The 16,711-nt window shown below is 39.5% G+C and overlaps 1 protein-coding gene across 1 annotated transcript; it reads left to right on the plus strand.

The window, feature by feature from the left end:
- Positions 1 to 521: 521 nt before the first annotated feature.
- On the plus strand, positions 522 to 16,091 carry LOC111197425 (induced myeloid leukemia cell differentiation protein Mcl-1). Its single transcript, XM_049473548.1, has 5 exons — positions 522 to 779; positions 4,440 to 4,511; positions 4,613 to 4,876; positions 12,536 to 12,786; positions 14,839 to 16,091. Exons 1-5 carry the CDS (start codon positions 656 to 658, stop codon positions 14,950 to 14,952), a joined length of 825 nt encoding a protein of 274 aa, XP_049329505.1. The 5' UTR covers positions 522 to 655; the 3' UTR covers positions 14,953 to 16,091.
- The last annotated feature ends 620 nt before the right edge of the window (positions 16,092 to 16,711 follow it).

Consider the following 16,711-nt stretch of genomic DNA (forward strand, 5'->3'; position numbering starts at 1 on the left):
AGAATTTACTGTATTAGAACCGGGTTTCAGGGGTTCTGATACTTTTATATTAGAATTTACTGTATTAGAACCGGGTTTCAGGGGTTCTGATACTTTTATATTATAATTTACTGTATTAGAACCTGGTTTCAGGGGTTCTGATACTTTTATATTAGAATTTACTGTATTAGAACCGGGTTTCAGGGGTTCTGATACTTTTATATTAGAATTTACTGTATTAGAACCTGGTTTCAGGGGTTCTGATACTTTTATATTAGAATTTACTGTATTAGAACCGGGGTTCAGGGGTTCTGATACTTTTATATTATAATTTACTGTATTAGAACCTGGTTTCAGGGGTTCTGATACTTTTATATTAGAATTTACTGTATTAGAACCGGGTTTCAGGGGTTCTGATACTTTTATATTAGAATTTACTGTATTAGAACCGGGTTTCAGGGGTTCTGATACTTTTATATTATAATTTACTGTATTAGAACCGGGGTTCAGGGGTTCTGATACTTTTATATTAGAATTTACTGTATTAGAACCGGGGTTCAGGGGTTCTGATACTTTTATATTAGAATTTACTGTATTAGAACCGGGTTTCAGGGGTTCTGATACTTTTATATTAGAATTTACTGTTTTAGAACCGGGTTTCAGGGGTTCTGGGTAAATGGAAGAACCTGCTGGGGTCCAGATCAGCATGCTGGCTCAGACTGGAGGAACCGTCTGCGCTCCGGTTCTACAGGGGAATAAAATACTCGGCCCTGTTACTCTCAAGTGCATCATAAACGGGGGTGAGTGGAGTTTAAACATATATATTTCATTTAATTTATAGATTAATTTTATATATATATTTATATCTGCTTTGGGTTAAAACAGTGTATGAATGTATGTATAGTATAAGTTAGTATGTATTTACAGTATGCTGTATTATTATTATTATTGTGTCTAGTTTATAGTATTAAATAGTATACAATCAGTTTATATAAAAACTCTAAACAGAACATTAATGTGAGTATAATGAGCTTTATTATGTAAATAAATTGGTTAATATTTTATATATATATTAATGAATGAATTACAATTGTGAGGAACTACGGTATACACCTCTATAACTAAATGTAGCTTGGACCAAAAATTAAAGGGTTCTAGTACTAAGTGCTAATAGTTGGGTTCTAGCTTCTAGTTGGCTTCTAACACTAATTACCTGGACCATTAAAATAGGATTTTTACATTAATTATTTGGACCATTAACAGTAGGGTTCTAGTACTAAATGCTTAGATCTCTAACAGTAGGGTTCTAGCACTACATTCTTAGACCACTTACAGTTAACAGTAGGGTTCTAGCACTAAAAGCTTGAAACACCAACAGTGGGGTTCTAGTACTAAATGCTTGGACCCTTTAGAGAAGGGTTCTAGAACTAAATTCTTAGACCACTAAAAGCTAACAGTAGGGTTCTAGCACTAAATTCTAGACCACCAACACCTAACAGTAGGGTTCTAACACTAAAAGCTTGAAACACTACCAGTAGGGTTCTAGCACTACATTCTTAGACCTCCTAAGAGAAGTGTTCTAGAATTAAATTATTAGACCTTCTAAGAGAAGGGTTCTAGAATTAAATTCTTAGATCCTTATGTGAAGAGATCTAGAACTAAATTCTTAGACCTCCTAAGAGAAGGGTTCTAGAATTAAATTCTTAGATCCTCATGCGAAGGGTTCTAGAACTAAATTATTAGACCCTTAAGAGAAGGGTTCTAGAACTAAATGCTTAGACTTCCTAAGAGAAGGGTTCTAGAGCTAAATTCTTAGACCCTTAAGAGAAGGGTTCTAGAACTAAATTCTTAGACCCTTAAGAGAAGGGTTGTAGAACTAAATTACGGTTCTAGAACTAAATTCTTAGACCCTTAAGAGAAGGGTTCTAGAATTAAATTCTTAGATCCTTAAGAGAAGGGTTCTAGAACTAAATTCTTAGATCCTTAAGAGAAGGGTTCTAGAACTAAATTCTTAGACTATTAAGAGAAGGGATGTAGAACTAAATTACGGTTCTAGAACTAAATGCTTAGACTTCCTAAGAGAAGGGTTCTAGAGCTAAATTCTTAGACCCTTAAGAGAAGGGTTGTAGAACTAAATTACGGTTCTAGAACTAAATTCTTAGACCCTTAAGAGAAGGGTTCTAGAATTAAATTCTTAGATCCTTAAGAGAAGGGTTCTAGAACTAAATTCTTAGATCCTTAAGAGAAGGGTTCTAGAACTAAATTCTTAGACCCTTAAGAGAAGGGTTGTAGAACTAAATTACGGTTCTAGAACTAAATTCTTAGACCCTTAAGAGAAGGGTTCTAGAATTAAATTCTTAGATCCTTAAGAGAAGGGTTCTAGAACTAAATTCTTAGATCCTTAAGAGAAGGGTTCTAGAACTAAATTCTTAGACTATTAAGAGAAGGGATGTAGAACTAAATTACGGTTCTAGAACTAAATTCTTAGACCCTTAAGAGAAGGGTTCTAGAACTAAATGCTTAGACTTCCTAAGAGAAGGGTTCTAGAGCTAAATTCTTAGACCCTTAAGAGAAGGGTTCTAGAACTAAATTCTTAGACCCTTAAGAGAAGGGTTGTAGAACTAAATTACGGTTCTAGAGCTAAATTCTTAGACCCTTAAGAGAAGGGTTCTAGAATTAAATTCTTAGATCCTTAAGAGAAGGGTTCTAGAACTAAATTCTTAGATCCTTAAGAGAAGGGTTCTAGAACTAAATTCTTAGACTATTAAGAGAAGGGATGTAGAACTAAATTACGGTTCTAGAACTAAATTCTTAGACCCTTAAGAGAAGGGTTCTAGAACTAAATTCTTAGACCCTTAAGAGAAGGGTTGTAGAACTAAATTACAGTTCTAGAACTAAATTCTTAGACCCTTAAGAGAAGGGTTCTAGAACTAAATTCTTAGATCCTTAAGAGAAGGGTTCTAGAACTAAATTCTTAGACTATTAAGAGAAGGGATGTAGAACTAAATTACGGTTCTAGAACTAAATTCTTAGACCCTTAAGAGAAGGGTTCTAGAATTAAATTCTTAGATCCTTAAGAGAAGGGTTCTAGAACTAAATTCTTAGATCCTTAAGAGAAGGGTTCTAGAACTAAATTCTTAGACTATTAAGAGAAGGGATGTAGAACTAAATTACGGTTCTAGAACTAAATTCTTAGACCCTTAAGAGAAGGGTTCTAGAACTAAATTCTTAGACCCTTAAGAGAAGGGTTGTAGAACTAAATTACGGTTCTAGAACTAAATTCTTAGATCCTTAAGAGAAGGGTTCTAGAACTAAATTCTTAGATCCTTAAGAGAAGGGTTCTAGAACTAAATTCTTAGACTATTAAGAGAAGGGATGTAGAACTAAATTACGGTTCTAGAACTAAATTCTTAGATCCTTAAGAGAAGGGTTCTAGAACTAAATGCTTAGACTTCCTAAGAGAAGGGTTCTAGAGCTAAATTCTTAGATCCTTAAGAGAAGGGATGTAGAACTAAATTCTTAGACCCTTAAGAGGAGGGTTCTAGAACTAAATTCTTAGATCCTTAAGAGAAGGGTTCTAGAACTAAATTCTTAGATCCTTAAGAGAAGGGTTCTAGAACTAAATTCTTAGACTATTAAGAGAAGGGATGTAGAACTAAATTCTTAGACCCTTAAGAGGAGGGTTCTAGAACTAAATTCTTAGATCCTTAAGAGAAGGGTTCTAGAACTAAATTCTTAGATCCTTAAGAGAAGGGTTCTAGAACTAAATTCTTAGACTATTAAGAGAAGGGATGTAGAACTAAATTCTTAGACCCTTAAGAGAAGGGTTGTAGAACTAAATTACGGTTCTAGAACTAAATTCTTAGACCCTTAAGAGAAGGGTTCTAGAATTAAATTCTTAGATCCTTAAGAGAAGGGTTCTAGAACTAAATTCTTAGATCCTTAAGAGAAGGGTTCTAGAACTAAATTCTTAGATCCTTAAGAGAAGGGTTCTAGAACTAAATTCTTAGACTATTAAGAGAAGGGATGTAGAACTAAATTCTTAGACCCTTAAGAGGAGGGTTCTAGAACTAAATTCTTAGATCCTTAAGAGAAGGGTTCTAGAACTAAATTCTTAGACTATTAAGAGAAGGGTTCTAGAACTAAATTCTTAGACTATTAAGAGAAAGGATGTAGAACTAAATTACGGTTCTAGAACTAAATTCTTAGACTATTAAGAGAAGGGTTCTAGAACTAAATTCTTAGACTATTAAGAGAAGGGTTCTAGAACTAAATTATTAGACCCTTAAGAGAAGGGTTCTAGAACTAAATTATTGGACCACTAGGAGCTAATGCTTGGGTTAAAGATATATTAGTAAGAATAAGATATATTAGAATAATTAAAGTTGAAGAAAGATGTTAGTATTATTGTTATATATATATATTTATATATCTATTTATATTGTTTATTTCCTCTGCAGGTTCTGGAGTTTCCAGTGTTAACACAGCAGTCGATGCAGGAGGTTCTCCTGTAGTTCCAGCTCTGACTGAAGGTACAGTAACTCCTGGGTTCCACCGGTTCTGCAGCTGATCTTCTCTAGAATCCCCTCGTACACTATATTATATATATATTTAATATGTGTTTTATTTGCAGTTGAAATGAGCAGCATCAGCATCAGCAGCAGTAAAGACTGCACCTCCATCAGCCTGTGTGACGGCCTGGTGACGGTTCTGATTAGACCCAGACCAGCGGGTGGAGGAACCCTGGTGGAGGAGACCTCCAGAATCATCAGAGATGTTCTCTGGGTTTATATAGACCATCAGAACCAGAACCAGTATAGAACCCAGTACAGAACCCAGAGGACAATGAACAGTCTGATCCAATCACTCATCGAGAAGCACAGCATGGCTTTCAGGGGTGAGTTCAGTCCGGTTATCTTCAGTTCTCCGCACTGTTCATGTTCCTCATATATACTGTAAATGCAGATTTACCAAAGCAGTTACTGATTTATCACTCCTTTATCTATTAGTCGTAATTAAAATCGTAATATTACAGGAATGAAGTCGTAGAATATTTTGAGGAAATGTATTTCTGCCTGCTCGGGCTGCAGTTTAAGAGCAGATCACTGAGGGACAGAAAGGAGCATTTTCTGCTCATGATCTGTTACAGGGCTGCTGTGATTATCATCAGTTAAGAAGAGAAGAGGGGAAGCAGTTTTTTTAATTTTCATGCTCCATAGAAATCAGAAAGAGTTAAGATCAGGCAAGCAGCATCAGTAAACAGTTTCAAAAAAGCGTCTGCAGACACATATTTTTATAAACGTTTTAATAATTGAGCCATTTGTATTATTAAACAACGATATATGTATCAATTTACATTTTTATATTACCTTTGGTTTGAATTGATTTATTTTAATATCATAGTCTCAACCTTTTGTATGTTTTTAACCTGCTATTATTATTTGATTTGCCCTTTTTACAGTTTCGCAATATTTATTATTATATGTTATTTTCTATTATGTCTCATCTTAATAGTTAATTGTATTTTACTTTTACTGTTTTTTTCTTTTCCAATGTTTTCTTTTTATTCTGATTACCTCTCTGTATGTACAGCCCTCTGATCTTTACTGATCACGTGACGCTACGGTGTTCCCGCTCCCCCACATATTGGTTCCACCTGTCCTTACTAGTATAAATACCCCTCTGTTTTCTCTGTTCCCTGGCCAAGTACTGAATGTAATAATCTAACTTTTCTACAATGCATTTCCTTTGTTGATTGCTTTTTGTGAACAATTTGTTTCCGACTTGCCCTTTCTGTTGTTTATTCTGTTGTCGAACCTCTTGTGTATTTCTGACTACTTGTTTCTTTAGTAAAATAGATAGATAGATAGATAGATAGATAGATAGATAGATAGATCTTTGTCATTGACACTTTAACAAGAACAACGGAATTACAGTGTTTTCAACTTAAAAGATGTGCAAGAAAAGAATAAAGCTATATCTATATACAGAATTGCAAAAAATGTCAAAACATCTTTTGAAAACACAATTGGCAATTGTGCAGAATTATGCAGATAGAAAAAGATTCAACCAATAAACAATAGCCAAACTGACACTAGACCAGAACGTTGATTTCAGCAGTGATTAATGTGAGTTTAAGGCCATGATGGCTTGGGGATAAAAAGGTTTTATAAACGTTTTTAGGGCGGTCTGTCCTGGTTTTTAGAGCCCTGTATCTCCTGCCTGATGCTAATAGTTGTAATAGGATGTGATGAATCCTGTGGGATGTCTGTGTAAATTTGATCTAGATCATTTACAATATTTGTTAGAACAGCATTTCTACTATTACGACTCCGGAAGAAATGTTGTCAGTTGCACGATTTAATGTTTTAACATATTTAGCAAAAACAAAGATACATATATGAAGAGGTTATAATGAAACAGTCTTCTAGTAGAGTCTTTGGCGTAGGCCCCGTCATCGGCCCAGGACTTGATACATCTGGGCTCTGCAGATCCTGTCGTACATTGGAGACGGGCGGAGCCAACCCCAAAAGTGAAAGAATTAATATACATATATATACCCACCGGTAGATCTTTACTTTATCCTACATCCTGTAATAAAAGAAACGTTTGATTAATAATCAGCATAATAATAAACGATACCGTACTTTTGAACGATAGCTCTTTAGCACCGGTGACTGTGGACAGTGAAGCATTACCTTTTATACCTTGGATACCCCCATGCATGAGTGAGTTTATTAGCATTTAACTCGTGGATTGTGTTAAGTGAGCACATGCTTGATGTAACTAAATGTGGGTGACCTGTGCAGTAACAAGCAGAGTTAACGTGGGTGTAGTGTCCAGTGATGCGCTTGCATTGCGCCAACTTTCCATGCTGTTAGTATGGGCCGATGCCCTTCACTCATACATTCGCTTGCTACGAGCCTAAGCGGGGTGCGCCCCCGAAGCGTACGGGTGGCGAGCCCTTCATTCATTAATTTATTCATTAGATCATTACATATTCATTCAATTATCTATTCATCAGAGCATGCGCGGGGAATGCCCCCAAACATACAGGCCATGTGCCTACATTCAAACATTCATTTCTTTCGTTCTTTAATTAGTTCTGCATTCATCCGATCAATACATAACATTTTGCAGACGCTTTTGTCTAAAGCGACTTAAATAGTAAAGTTCAGAAATAATAGAAGGTAGAAAAACTTAATACAGGGCCTAAAGGAGATCAAAGGGAAGTTGTGTGACAGAGGAGTGAAGAAGGGGAAGAAGGAAGAGACGTTAGCAGGAAGAAAATGGTGTTAGGCGAGGGGTGCGCCCCCAAACATACGGGCCGCGGGCCCTACATTCATACACAAGGGCGTCGAGCCCAATCAAAGCATGCGTTGCTGTTAGTGAGGGCCATGGCCAAAACATGCATCTAGGTTGGGCATCGAGCCCATCATGCGCGGGGACCGCCCCCAAAGCATGCGTTGCTGTTAGTAACGGGCTGCGCGCCCTGTAAAACGCTTGGGCGTTGCGCCTGACAAGCGTGGGGTTCGACCCCTGAAAACATGCTGTTAGTAACATGCAATAATCCTCATGTCATGTCGTCTGGGCTGTGAGCCCAAGATAAAGAGGAGATTGTCTCCTGGCATGTGTTGATGTAAATGACCACGGGCCATAATGCATTAAGCTATAGGTATAGACATGTGATAATCAGCAGTGTTAGTGTTAGTTAGTGAAGCATTGAAACAAAAGCAAATGATGTATAATAGATCATTTAAATCGCCGGATTGATGCACAAATTAACATACTCTAAAGTATGTAGTACTTCCACCGCCTCCAGTGTTTGCTTATAAATAATACTTACTTAGACAGTGTTGAATGAGCTTGCTGAGCGTTCAGCAGTAGGTCCAGTTCTGGTCTAATGTGGGACAGGTGTGCTGAAATTACCCGTCTCTCAAGTAGCAAAATGGTGACGTCAGCTTCGCTGAGGATGTGGCTGCGTCGTTCCTAAAGAGAGCGACCAGCGTAGCAGGATGGAGATGGTCAGCGTTTCCTAATTGACATTTGACAGGTGAAATCTGACCACTGTTTCGCCATAGGGTAGCTATTAGGTGAAACCAAGCAGAGGCGCATAAAGTTTAGAAGAGCGTGAAAGCAGATAGCTGCCCCAGAAATGTAAAGACAGAAATCGGAGTGCACTTTTAGCATTTTAATTGTAAAACAGGGCCCTGTTATCTGCAACAGAATGTTTCGTGAAAACAGTAATGAAGGAAGGAGTAGAGCTTAAATCAGACAGCGTGAGGCATTGAACTGATCAAATAAATATTGTCGGCGCGCGCTCGTGAAATGCCTGTGCGCTTAAATCCATAAAAGCTGCCGTATGCAGTGGAAACATAGGGAGAATATATAAGACTTGTAAATTAGATTTATTTCTGTAAATGGCAAGCTATATTAAATTGAGGAAGAGGATTTTTTGCAATGCCTTTGAGGAGTAAGCATATAGCTGGATTAGAAAACGAACTCGGATAATCTGACTATTACGACGTTCCTTATTAATTGGCATCAATAATTTTTTATGAGATAAAGTTTACCAATTATGAAATTAATTTATAATTACTGATTCCCAGGTAATTAAATTGAGCAATGACATGATCGGAGTGCAGAAAGAAAAACTTAAATGAGGATCGTGATAACAGCTTCGCGGTCACAATGTATTTATTAATAAATAAAAGTAATGAAACGCACGCGATCACCACCGATCATTTCGTACAGAACTGAGAGGCAGATCCAGGGGCGAGGGTCAAAATTAATAGCCAACAGTCGGCAAACTATCGCCCTTGGAAATAAATCCCAAAACCGACAAACAGAGCGGCGCTCGCACCGAGCGCAGCCGAAGAAACGGCGCCGAGGAGAACAATGAGAAATACCGGACCACAACCAAGAAAGCGAGACTAGAAAAGCCACGAACGACACAGCAAACAGAGAACACACGAAAAGCACCCAAGCGAAATCACGAACCCAGAGACAGATAAAGATACAGATACATAGATAGTAAATAGCCCTAAGGAAATGTAGACATCCAGCAGCAACAGCACGATTCATAAGAAATAAAGAACAGTAAGAATAAAGAAACACACTATATACGGATCAAAACACAGAAGAACAGAAAAGATATAAGAAAATAGAACAGAAAAGGTAATAAGAAGATAAGTCGGGAAGCAGGTCAGCAGCAAACAGTTTTAAAACGCAGAGTAAGACATATATCTTTAAACTAAGCTTTAACAACTAATCCATTTCACAGGTACAATAATTCGTAAGAGAAACAGCAGTATCATTATTATTATTATTATTATCATATAAATAAATATATTTATAAATAATATTACAGTTGGACAATTTATTTTATATCAGTTCGTATTCTAGTATTATTACTTAAGAGTACTAGCATTACCAGCATTATTATTAACTATTATATATGTATTTTTCCGTGCTTATTCTATGTACAGCACACGTTGAGCTGCATTGTAATGTATGAAGGTGCTACAAAATAAAGAGTAACATCGGCATTATTATTATCATTATCACTATTAGTACTATTATTACTATTATCATTATTATTACCGTAAACTAGGCAGAGCAGTAGATGTTGCCAACTGCCATCAAATAATTTACGGAGCAAAGTGCAAGGAGCAATGACATGGATCGCAAGAGACTGAAAGCACTGAGAAACACAAACATGCATATGATACAAAATATGTCGAAGAAGCGAATACGTGAAAACCCAATCATGAGTAACTGTATGTGACAGTAAGGGAGGCGAGGTCGGGGAAGAGACGGCGGAAGAATGAAGTAGTGAGCGGTAGAATGTCCGAGAAGTGCGACTGAATCAAAAAGCAGGCAGCAGCAGCGTCACGCCCCCGACGGAAGGAGTTAAAAGTCCGGAAAAATCAACAGAACAGCGAACAGAAGACAGAACAGAAAAAAAAAAGAAAAGAGGTAGAAGAGCGGCCAGCCATAAGGTCAAAAGACCGCGAAGAGGACCATCCACGCGCCGGGGGCAAACGGGCTTCGGAAGGAAGGCAAAAGAAGAACCTTACCTTGTGGGATGACAGCACGCAAGCACGGGGAAAACCATATCAGCATCAGGAGAAACAAACGGCCTACCAAAAGCCGGGCCAGGCACGGCAGTAGCTAAACAGGAGGAGGAAGAGGCCATGCAGCAGAGGACCCAGGCAGAAACATGCGTGGCAGCGCAGCAGCAGATCCAGCAGAAGCGCCAGGTAGGGCAGTAGCAGCAGCAGCAGCAGAGCTGGCAGAAGCGCCAGGTAGGGCAGTAGCAGCAGCAGCAGCAGCAGATCCGGCAGAAGCGCCAGGTAGGGCAGCAGCAGCAGCAGATCCGGCAGAAGCGCCAGGTAGGGCAGTAGCAGCAGCAGCAGATCCGGCAGAAGCGCCAGGCAGGGCAGTAGCAGCAGCAGCAGCAGATCCGGCAGAAGCGCCAGGGCAGTAGCAGCAGCAGCAGCAGCAGACCCGACAGAAGCGCCAGGTAGGGCAGCAGCAGCAGCAGCAGCAGATCCGGCAGAAGCGCCAGGTAGGGCAGTAGCAGCAGCAGCAGCAGCAGCAGCAGATCCGGCAGAAGCGCCAGGCAGGGCAGTAGCAGCAGCAGCAGCAGATCCGGCAGAAGCGCCAGGCAGGGCAGCAGCAGCAGCAGCAGCAGCAGATCCGGCAGAAGCGCCAGGCAGGGCAGTAGCAGCAGCAGCAGCAGATCCGGCAGAAGGGCACCAGCAGCGCAGGAGCAGCAGCAGCAGATCCGATAGAAGCGCACCAGCCGCGCAGTAGCAGCAGCAGCAGATCCGAAAGAAGCGCACCAGCAGCGCAGTAGCAGTAGCAGCAGATCCAGCAGAAGCGCACCAGCAGCGCAGTAGCGGCGAACGGACCAGGAGCGCGCAAGGCAGCACAGCAAAAGTCAAAGTTCCAGGGAGAGCGCGCCGGAAGGAGAAAGATACGGGCAGGTCCGCGCCAGCAGCAGCAGAGGCCAGGGGGGGCGGAGCGAAGGCAGAGGGGCCGGGTGAACCGGTGCTCAGTCGCAACTTGCCACCCTTTCGAACCGTGCTACTCTAGTACACAAATAAAAAGTAAAAACGCTAGAAAAAGCCCCATATTCAAACATGCTTCAGCAGGAATACAATGAAGCCGAAACAAAATATCGGAGGACAGTTAAGAGTAAGGAGGGAGACCACAACTTAACAGAAAACCACAAAATAAGAAAACAAACAATGGTCCCGCGCATGGGCACTGGCGCCGAGAAGCACATCTCGACGGGTTGCACAATACGACATAACACTGCGTTACAGGGAGAGGCAACCTGGAAGCAGATCCACAGCGCTCTTCGACAGCGACCAAACCAGAGTCCGAACTCCACGCCGAGACAGCGACCGCCTGAAGGACCGGGACAGCTGGGGCTCATCGGCGACAGTGGGCTGGGGCGGCGGCGGGACAGAGCAGGAGGGGGTAGAGAAGCGGGCCGCCAGCCAACGGCGCGGCGCGTGGCAATCAGATTGCGTCTTCCGTGCACCGCCGACCGGACGTGGGGAGCAGCAGCCGTCAGTAGGAGCGGGAGGCGTCCGACGACAAAGCGGCCAGCAGTAGGAGGTTAGCAACAGGAGGCCAACACGAGACGCCGGTCGGACACGCTAGAAGCGAGAACGGGACATAAGCGAGAGAACTGCGGACAACGTCAGTAAGAACGACCATCAGCGTCTGAAAGGCAGCAAAGGTACTGAATGAGTGATCTTATTTAAAGGCAGAAGGAACAGCTGATTGGATAGGTAATTAGGTGACGTAGCATTGGAGTCTTTAGTAGAACTTTCGCTGCGCTTTCATTACAGTGTTGCTGTAGGGTTGCTTATGCAACACCTTGATGTTTTTTTCTTCTCAGGCTTGTAGTTATTATGTGTATTTCTAGTTATTATAAATTATGTACAGAATGTGTGATCTACAGGGGTTTAAACAATGAAACTGAAACACCTGTCATCATTTTAGTGTGGGATTTTAGGTTTCATGGCTAAATTGGAGCAGCCTGGTGTTCAATCTTCATTAATTGCACATTGCACCAGTAAGAGCAGAGTGTGAAGGTTCAATTAGCAGGGTAAGAGCACAGTTCTGCTCTAAATATTACAATGCACACAACATTATGGGAGACATACCAGAGTTCAAAAGAGGACAAATTGTTGGTGCACGTCTTGCTGGAGCATCTGTGACCAAGACAGCAAGTCTTTGTGATGCATCAAGAGCCACGGTATCCAGGGTAATGTCAGCATACCACCAAGAAGAACCAACCACATCCAACAGGATTAACTGTGGACGCTGTAAGAGGAAGCTGTCTGAAAGGGATGTTCGGGTGCTAACCCGGATTGTATCCAAAAAACATAAAACCACGACTGATCAAATCACGCAGAATTCAATGTGCACCTCAACTCTCCTGTTTCCACCAGAACTGTCCGTCACCACAATCAATTATTGTGCTCTAAAACCAGGTGTTTCAGTTTCATTCTACAACACCTGTGTGTTTCTACAGGTATGGTCCAGAAGCTGAATTTGGAGGAGCAGGACGACAGTATGAACATTATTAGCAGCGTAGCTGAGACTCTGTTTAGCGACGGAACCACGGACTGGGGGCGGATCGTTGGCCTGGTGGCGTTCGGCGCGGTGGTGTGTGATCAGCTGAAGAAGAAGAGTCGAGATCACTGCGTGGAGAACGTCGCCCATCACATCTCCGCCTACCTCAACACCCACCAACACCAGTGGCTCATCAACAACAACGCCTGGGTGAGTTCTGCACTGCGTCTACAGGAGCTAACAAAAGTAGATTTTAAATGATAGATCAACACAAAGCGCCACATAAGTGTGAAGTAGAGTGAAAATAATACATGATTTTCTAATATTTTACTAAAATGTGACATGCAAAAGTATTTATCCCTCCCTATATCCATCTCTCACTGCAGTTACAGCTGCAGGTCTTTGGTTTTTGGGGTTTGTCTCTACCAGCTTTGATCATCTAGAGACTTTATCTAGAGATTTTCCTCCGTTCTTCTTTATAAATCAGCTGAAGATCAGTCAGGTTGGATGGAGAGCATTGGTCTGTGAACAGCAGTTTTCATGTCTCTCCACAGAAGATCAATGAGATTTAGGTCTTTAGGACTTTAACTGGATCATTCTAACACATGAATATTCTCTGATCTAAATCATTATAGCTCCACTGTAGCTCTGGCTGCATGTTTAGGGTCATCGTCTTGCTGGAAGATCTCAAGTCTTTTACAGCCTCCAACAGCTTTTCTTCTTCCAGGATTGTTCTGTATTTATTTATCTCCATCCATCTTCCCTCCATCAACTCTGACCAGCTTCCTAAATCTGTCCCTGCTGAAGAAAAGCTTCTCCCCACAGCATGATGCTGCCGCCACCATGTTTCACAGTGGGGATCAGGGTGTGTTCAGGGTGATGAGTATTGTTACATATAGCGCTTCTCCACAGAGTTCCTTGGTTCCTTCATGATGCTGTTTGTTCACTAGTGTTCTCTAATGTATCATGTATCATTTCTATTCCACTTTACAATAATGTAATAATAATGTTAACAATACATTTTATTTGTAATTTTATTTTATTTTATTTCAAAGAAATCTCAAAGTGCTACAGCGTAAAAAATCAGAAGCAAACATGTAAAAACAAGTGGATAAAAACAACGAAATTACACACATCAGTAGAGATGCATAAAAATGATGTTACTTTGTGTTGATCTATTACTTAAATTTTCAGTAAAATGCCTTTAAATGAGTTGTTTATGATGCTGCACATGATGAAACATTCATTCTCTGCAGCAGAAAATATTCAGAAACAAAACGAGTCGATCAGGAAAAGCACCTTGTCTACATCAACCCGTGAATCATTAGTATTCATGGCCCCGCCCACCTCGGCTCGGGACCGCCCACAGACAGAACTGAAGCCGGGCGGCGACGCCATCTCGTCAGATAGGAGATAACTAACAGCTCTAGGAACAGCATGCAGTTCATTCCAGTGTTATTTGTGCGAATAACACATCAGTGTTTATATACTTTACCCAGTAATTCAGAGCTAAGAAACAAATGGTTAGAATTAGTCTATGGAGGAAAAACACCACCAGCCAAGTACAATTGAGATAGATAGGTGTTTAGATGTTTAGAACAGTTCTGTTTACACTGGTTAAAAAAAAAATCCACCCCAGGTTGGAATTTTTAAATTTTTAAATAGGATCTCCGGTGGATTTGGTGTTTTACAGAGACTCTAAGACTAGGTCAGTATAGGCTGAACTGCACTTAGCAGGGCATTATTACACATGTTGTAAAGTAATATATAACATTGTAAAGACTGTTATTAGTAGGGGTGTCACGATTTCGATATTTTATCAGAATCGATCGAAATTATTTCATGGTCTCGAGCCTCAAAGTCAATCCCTCCCTCTAGGCTACGCAAGCACTCGCGCTACGCAAACGGTCATTTTCAGCGTCCGAAAAAGTCTTAAAGTCTTATTTTTCATGTTTAACTGTTATAGTAGGATAGAGTTCAGTTTGTTAAGGCTCTAATTGTTCTATTATTTTGTACATGACTGTTCCTGTACTTTTTTATTATTTAATTTGTTATGTTGCACATTGCTGTTTTAATAGTGCACACTGCTGCTACCAAAAAAAGCCACTAGATGGCATTACATATATATCTTAATTAAATTATTTAAATTTGACTATTAGTGCCTAATGTGGTGTATTACAGACCACTTGTATCACTTTGCATCACTTATATCACTTATATTTGTGTGTGTGTGTGTATAATGTGTGTGTTTTTGTGTTGCAGGAGGGATTTGTGGAGTTCTCTGAAGTGAAAGGTCAGAATCTGCTGGTTAAATCTCTGAAGGCTGTATCAAGAGTTGCAGGGCTGGGGTTCAGTATGTTCCTGCTGCACTGGTAAAGGGGCGGAGCCAGGCGCACTCACCAGTAATACACTACATTAATCTGAGAGAATTATCACGTAATATGCTAATCAGCTTCCGACTTCCTGACATCATCAGTAATGTTGATTTATTATTCGGAACCAAAGCAGGAAATCAAAATCCAACGTTTTCCAAATTTCCAAAAGTCACGTGTTCATGAGATACGACAACTAAAACCCAACATCTGCTCAACGTCGCGATGATGAAGCAAATCTGAAACTGATCTTAAAATATAATGAATAAAATCATTAAATTAGCATTTTCCTGAGCTTTATTTTTATATCAATATATTTTCTAAATACAAATCGATTCGTTTGGTTCTTTTAAACCTGTTGTTTCTTTATGATTTCGCGAGAATTATTTAGTTTAAGTTTATTAAGAGTTTTCAGAATATAAATAAGTTATTTTAATGCAGAAAAAAGTTTTTTATCAGCTCAGATATTCCTTTATTTTTTTACACAATTCTATTCTACACATCTCTACTCTGTTCCATACCGTTATATACTACAATAATTTATTACATCCTATAATATTATATCTGTACTGTGTTCTATAGGGAATGTGACGGGGGCGAGTAACACAAAAGTAATGCAATAGTTACTTTTACTGGTAACTAGTTACTTTTGTAGTGGAGTAACTCAGTTTGTTACTTTTTTGGGGAAGTAACTAGTAACTATAACTAATTACTTTTTCAGAGTAACGCTCCCAACACTGCTGATCACACAGCCAATATCACTCGTTCATGAGATATTAAGGTCTCACTTTATAATAAGTGTCTCTAAGTACTATGTAGTTACACAGTAACAATCCGTGTAACTACTGATGAAGTACACATTGTTACAGATTAACTACACAGTTACAGGTTATGTAATTACACATGTGTAACAATGTGTGTGTACTCAATCAGCCCTAATTACATACTAGACAATAGCTGTTGGATAAGTTTATACTCAACTTATCACACACACTATTACACATGTGTAAGTACACACACATTGTTACACATTTGTAAGTACATGTGCTCTATTACATGTGTAAATACACTCACCCTGGTACACGTGTTTAATTACACAAGTCAAAAATGAACCTTAATACACATGTGTAATTACATTATCTGTTCCTCTGTAGTTAATCTGTAACAATGTGTACTTCATCAGTAGTTACACTGTAGTTACACGGATTGTTACCGTGTAATTACATAGTACTTAGAGACACATTATAAAGTTGGACCGATATTAAAAATCAGGTCTACATCGCAATATCCTGCTTTACTTGAAATGACAATCTAACATAATTTAGACGTTGATATTTCTTGTTTTTGTTTTAAATCATGGTACTAGATAATTCATATTTAAAAACACTGAAGGCTGATGTTAAGTCAGTGTTGGATTTTTATATGAAACCTGAATTACATCACCAACAGTAATTTTATATTATATCTTCATCAAATCAAAAGAATAGTACTAGTTAAATGTAGTTTGATACCAAAATGTATCAATGTCAAGACAATGTCTAATCCCAATGATAGTATAAACGTATAAATATAATAAGAGCTGAAATGTATTTGTTGTTTGATCTCGTAGTATTAAGGAAAGGGGCGTGTCGGTGTGTCTTTGATATAGTGAGGGCTAGTGCTGGACGATATGGCCAAAATTTATATCACGATATATTTCTTGATTTTGGTCGATATTATATAATTTCGATATCGATATTAATACTTTGAAGGCCTTTAAAGCC

The sequence above is a fragment of the Astyanax mexicanus genome, unplaced genomic scaffold (genome assembly GCF_023375975.1).
Source record: "Astyanax mexicanus isolate ESR-SI-001 unplaced genomic scaffold, AstMex3_surface scaffold_39, whole genome shotgun sequence".
In the NCBI taxonomy this organism is placed as follows: Eukaryota; Metazoa; Chordata; class Actinopteri; order Characiformes; family Acestrorhamphidae; genus Astyanax; species Astyanax mexicanus.

Excerpts from the sequence above, each read along its gene's own strand:
- LOC111197425 (XM_049473548.1), top strand. The coding sequence starts at position 656 with ATGGAAGAACCTGCTGGGGTCCAGATCAGCATGCTGGCTCAGACTGGA. Across the intron at positions 780-4,439 it reads CAAGTGCATCATAAACGGGG|GTTCTGGAGTTTCCAGTGTT; the intron begins GTGAGTGGAGTT and ends TTTCCTCTGCAG. Across the intron at positions 4,877-12,535 it reads GCACAGCATGGCTTTCAGGG|GTATGGTCCAGAAGCTGAAT; the intron begins GTGAGTTCAGTC and ends GTGTTTCTACAG.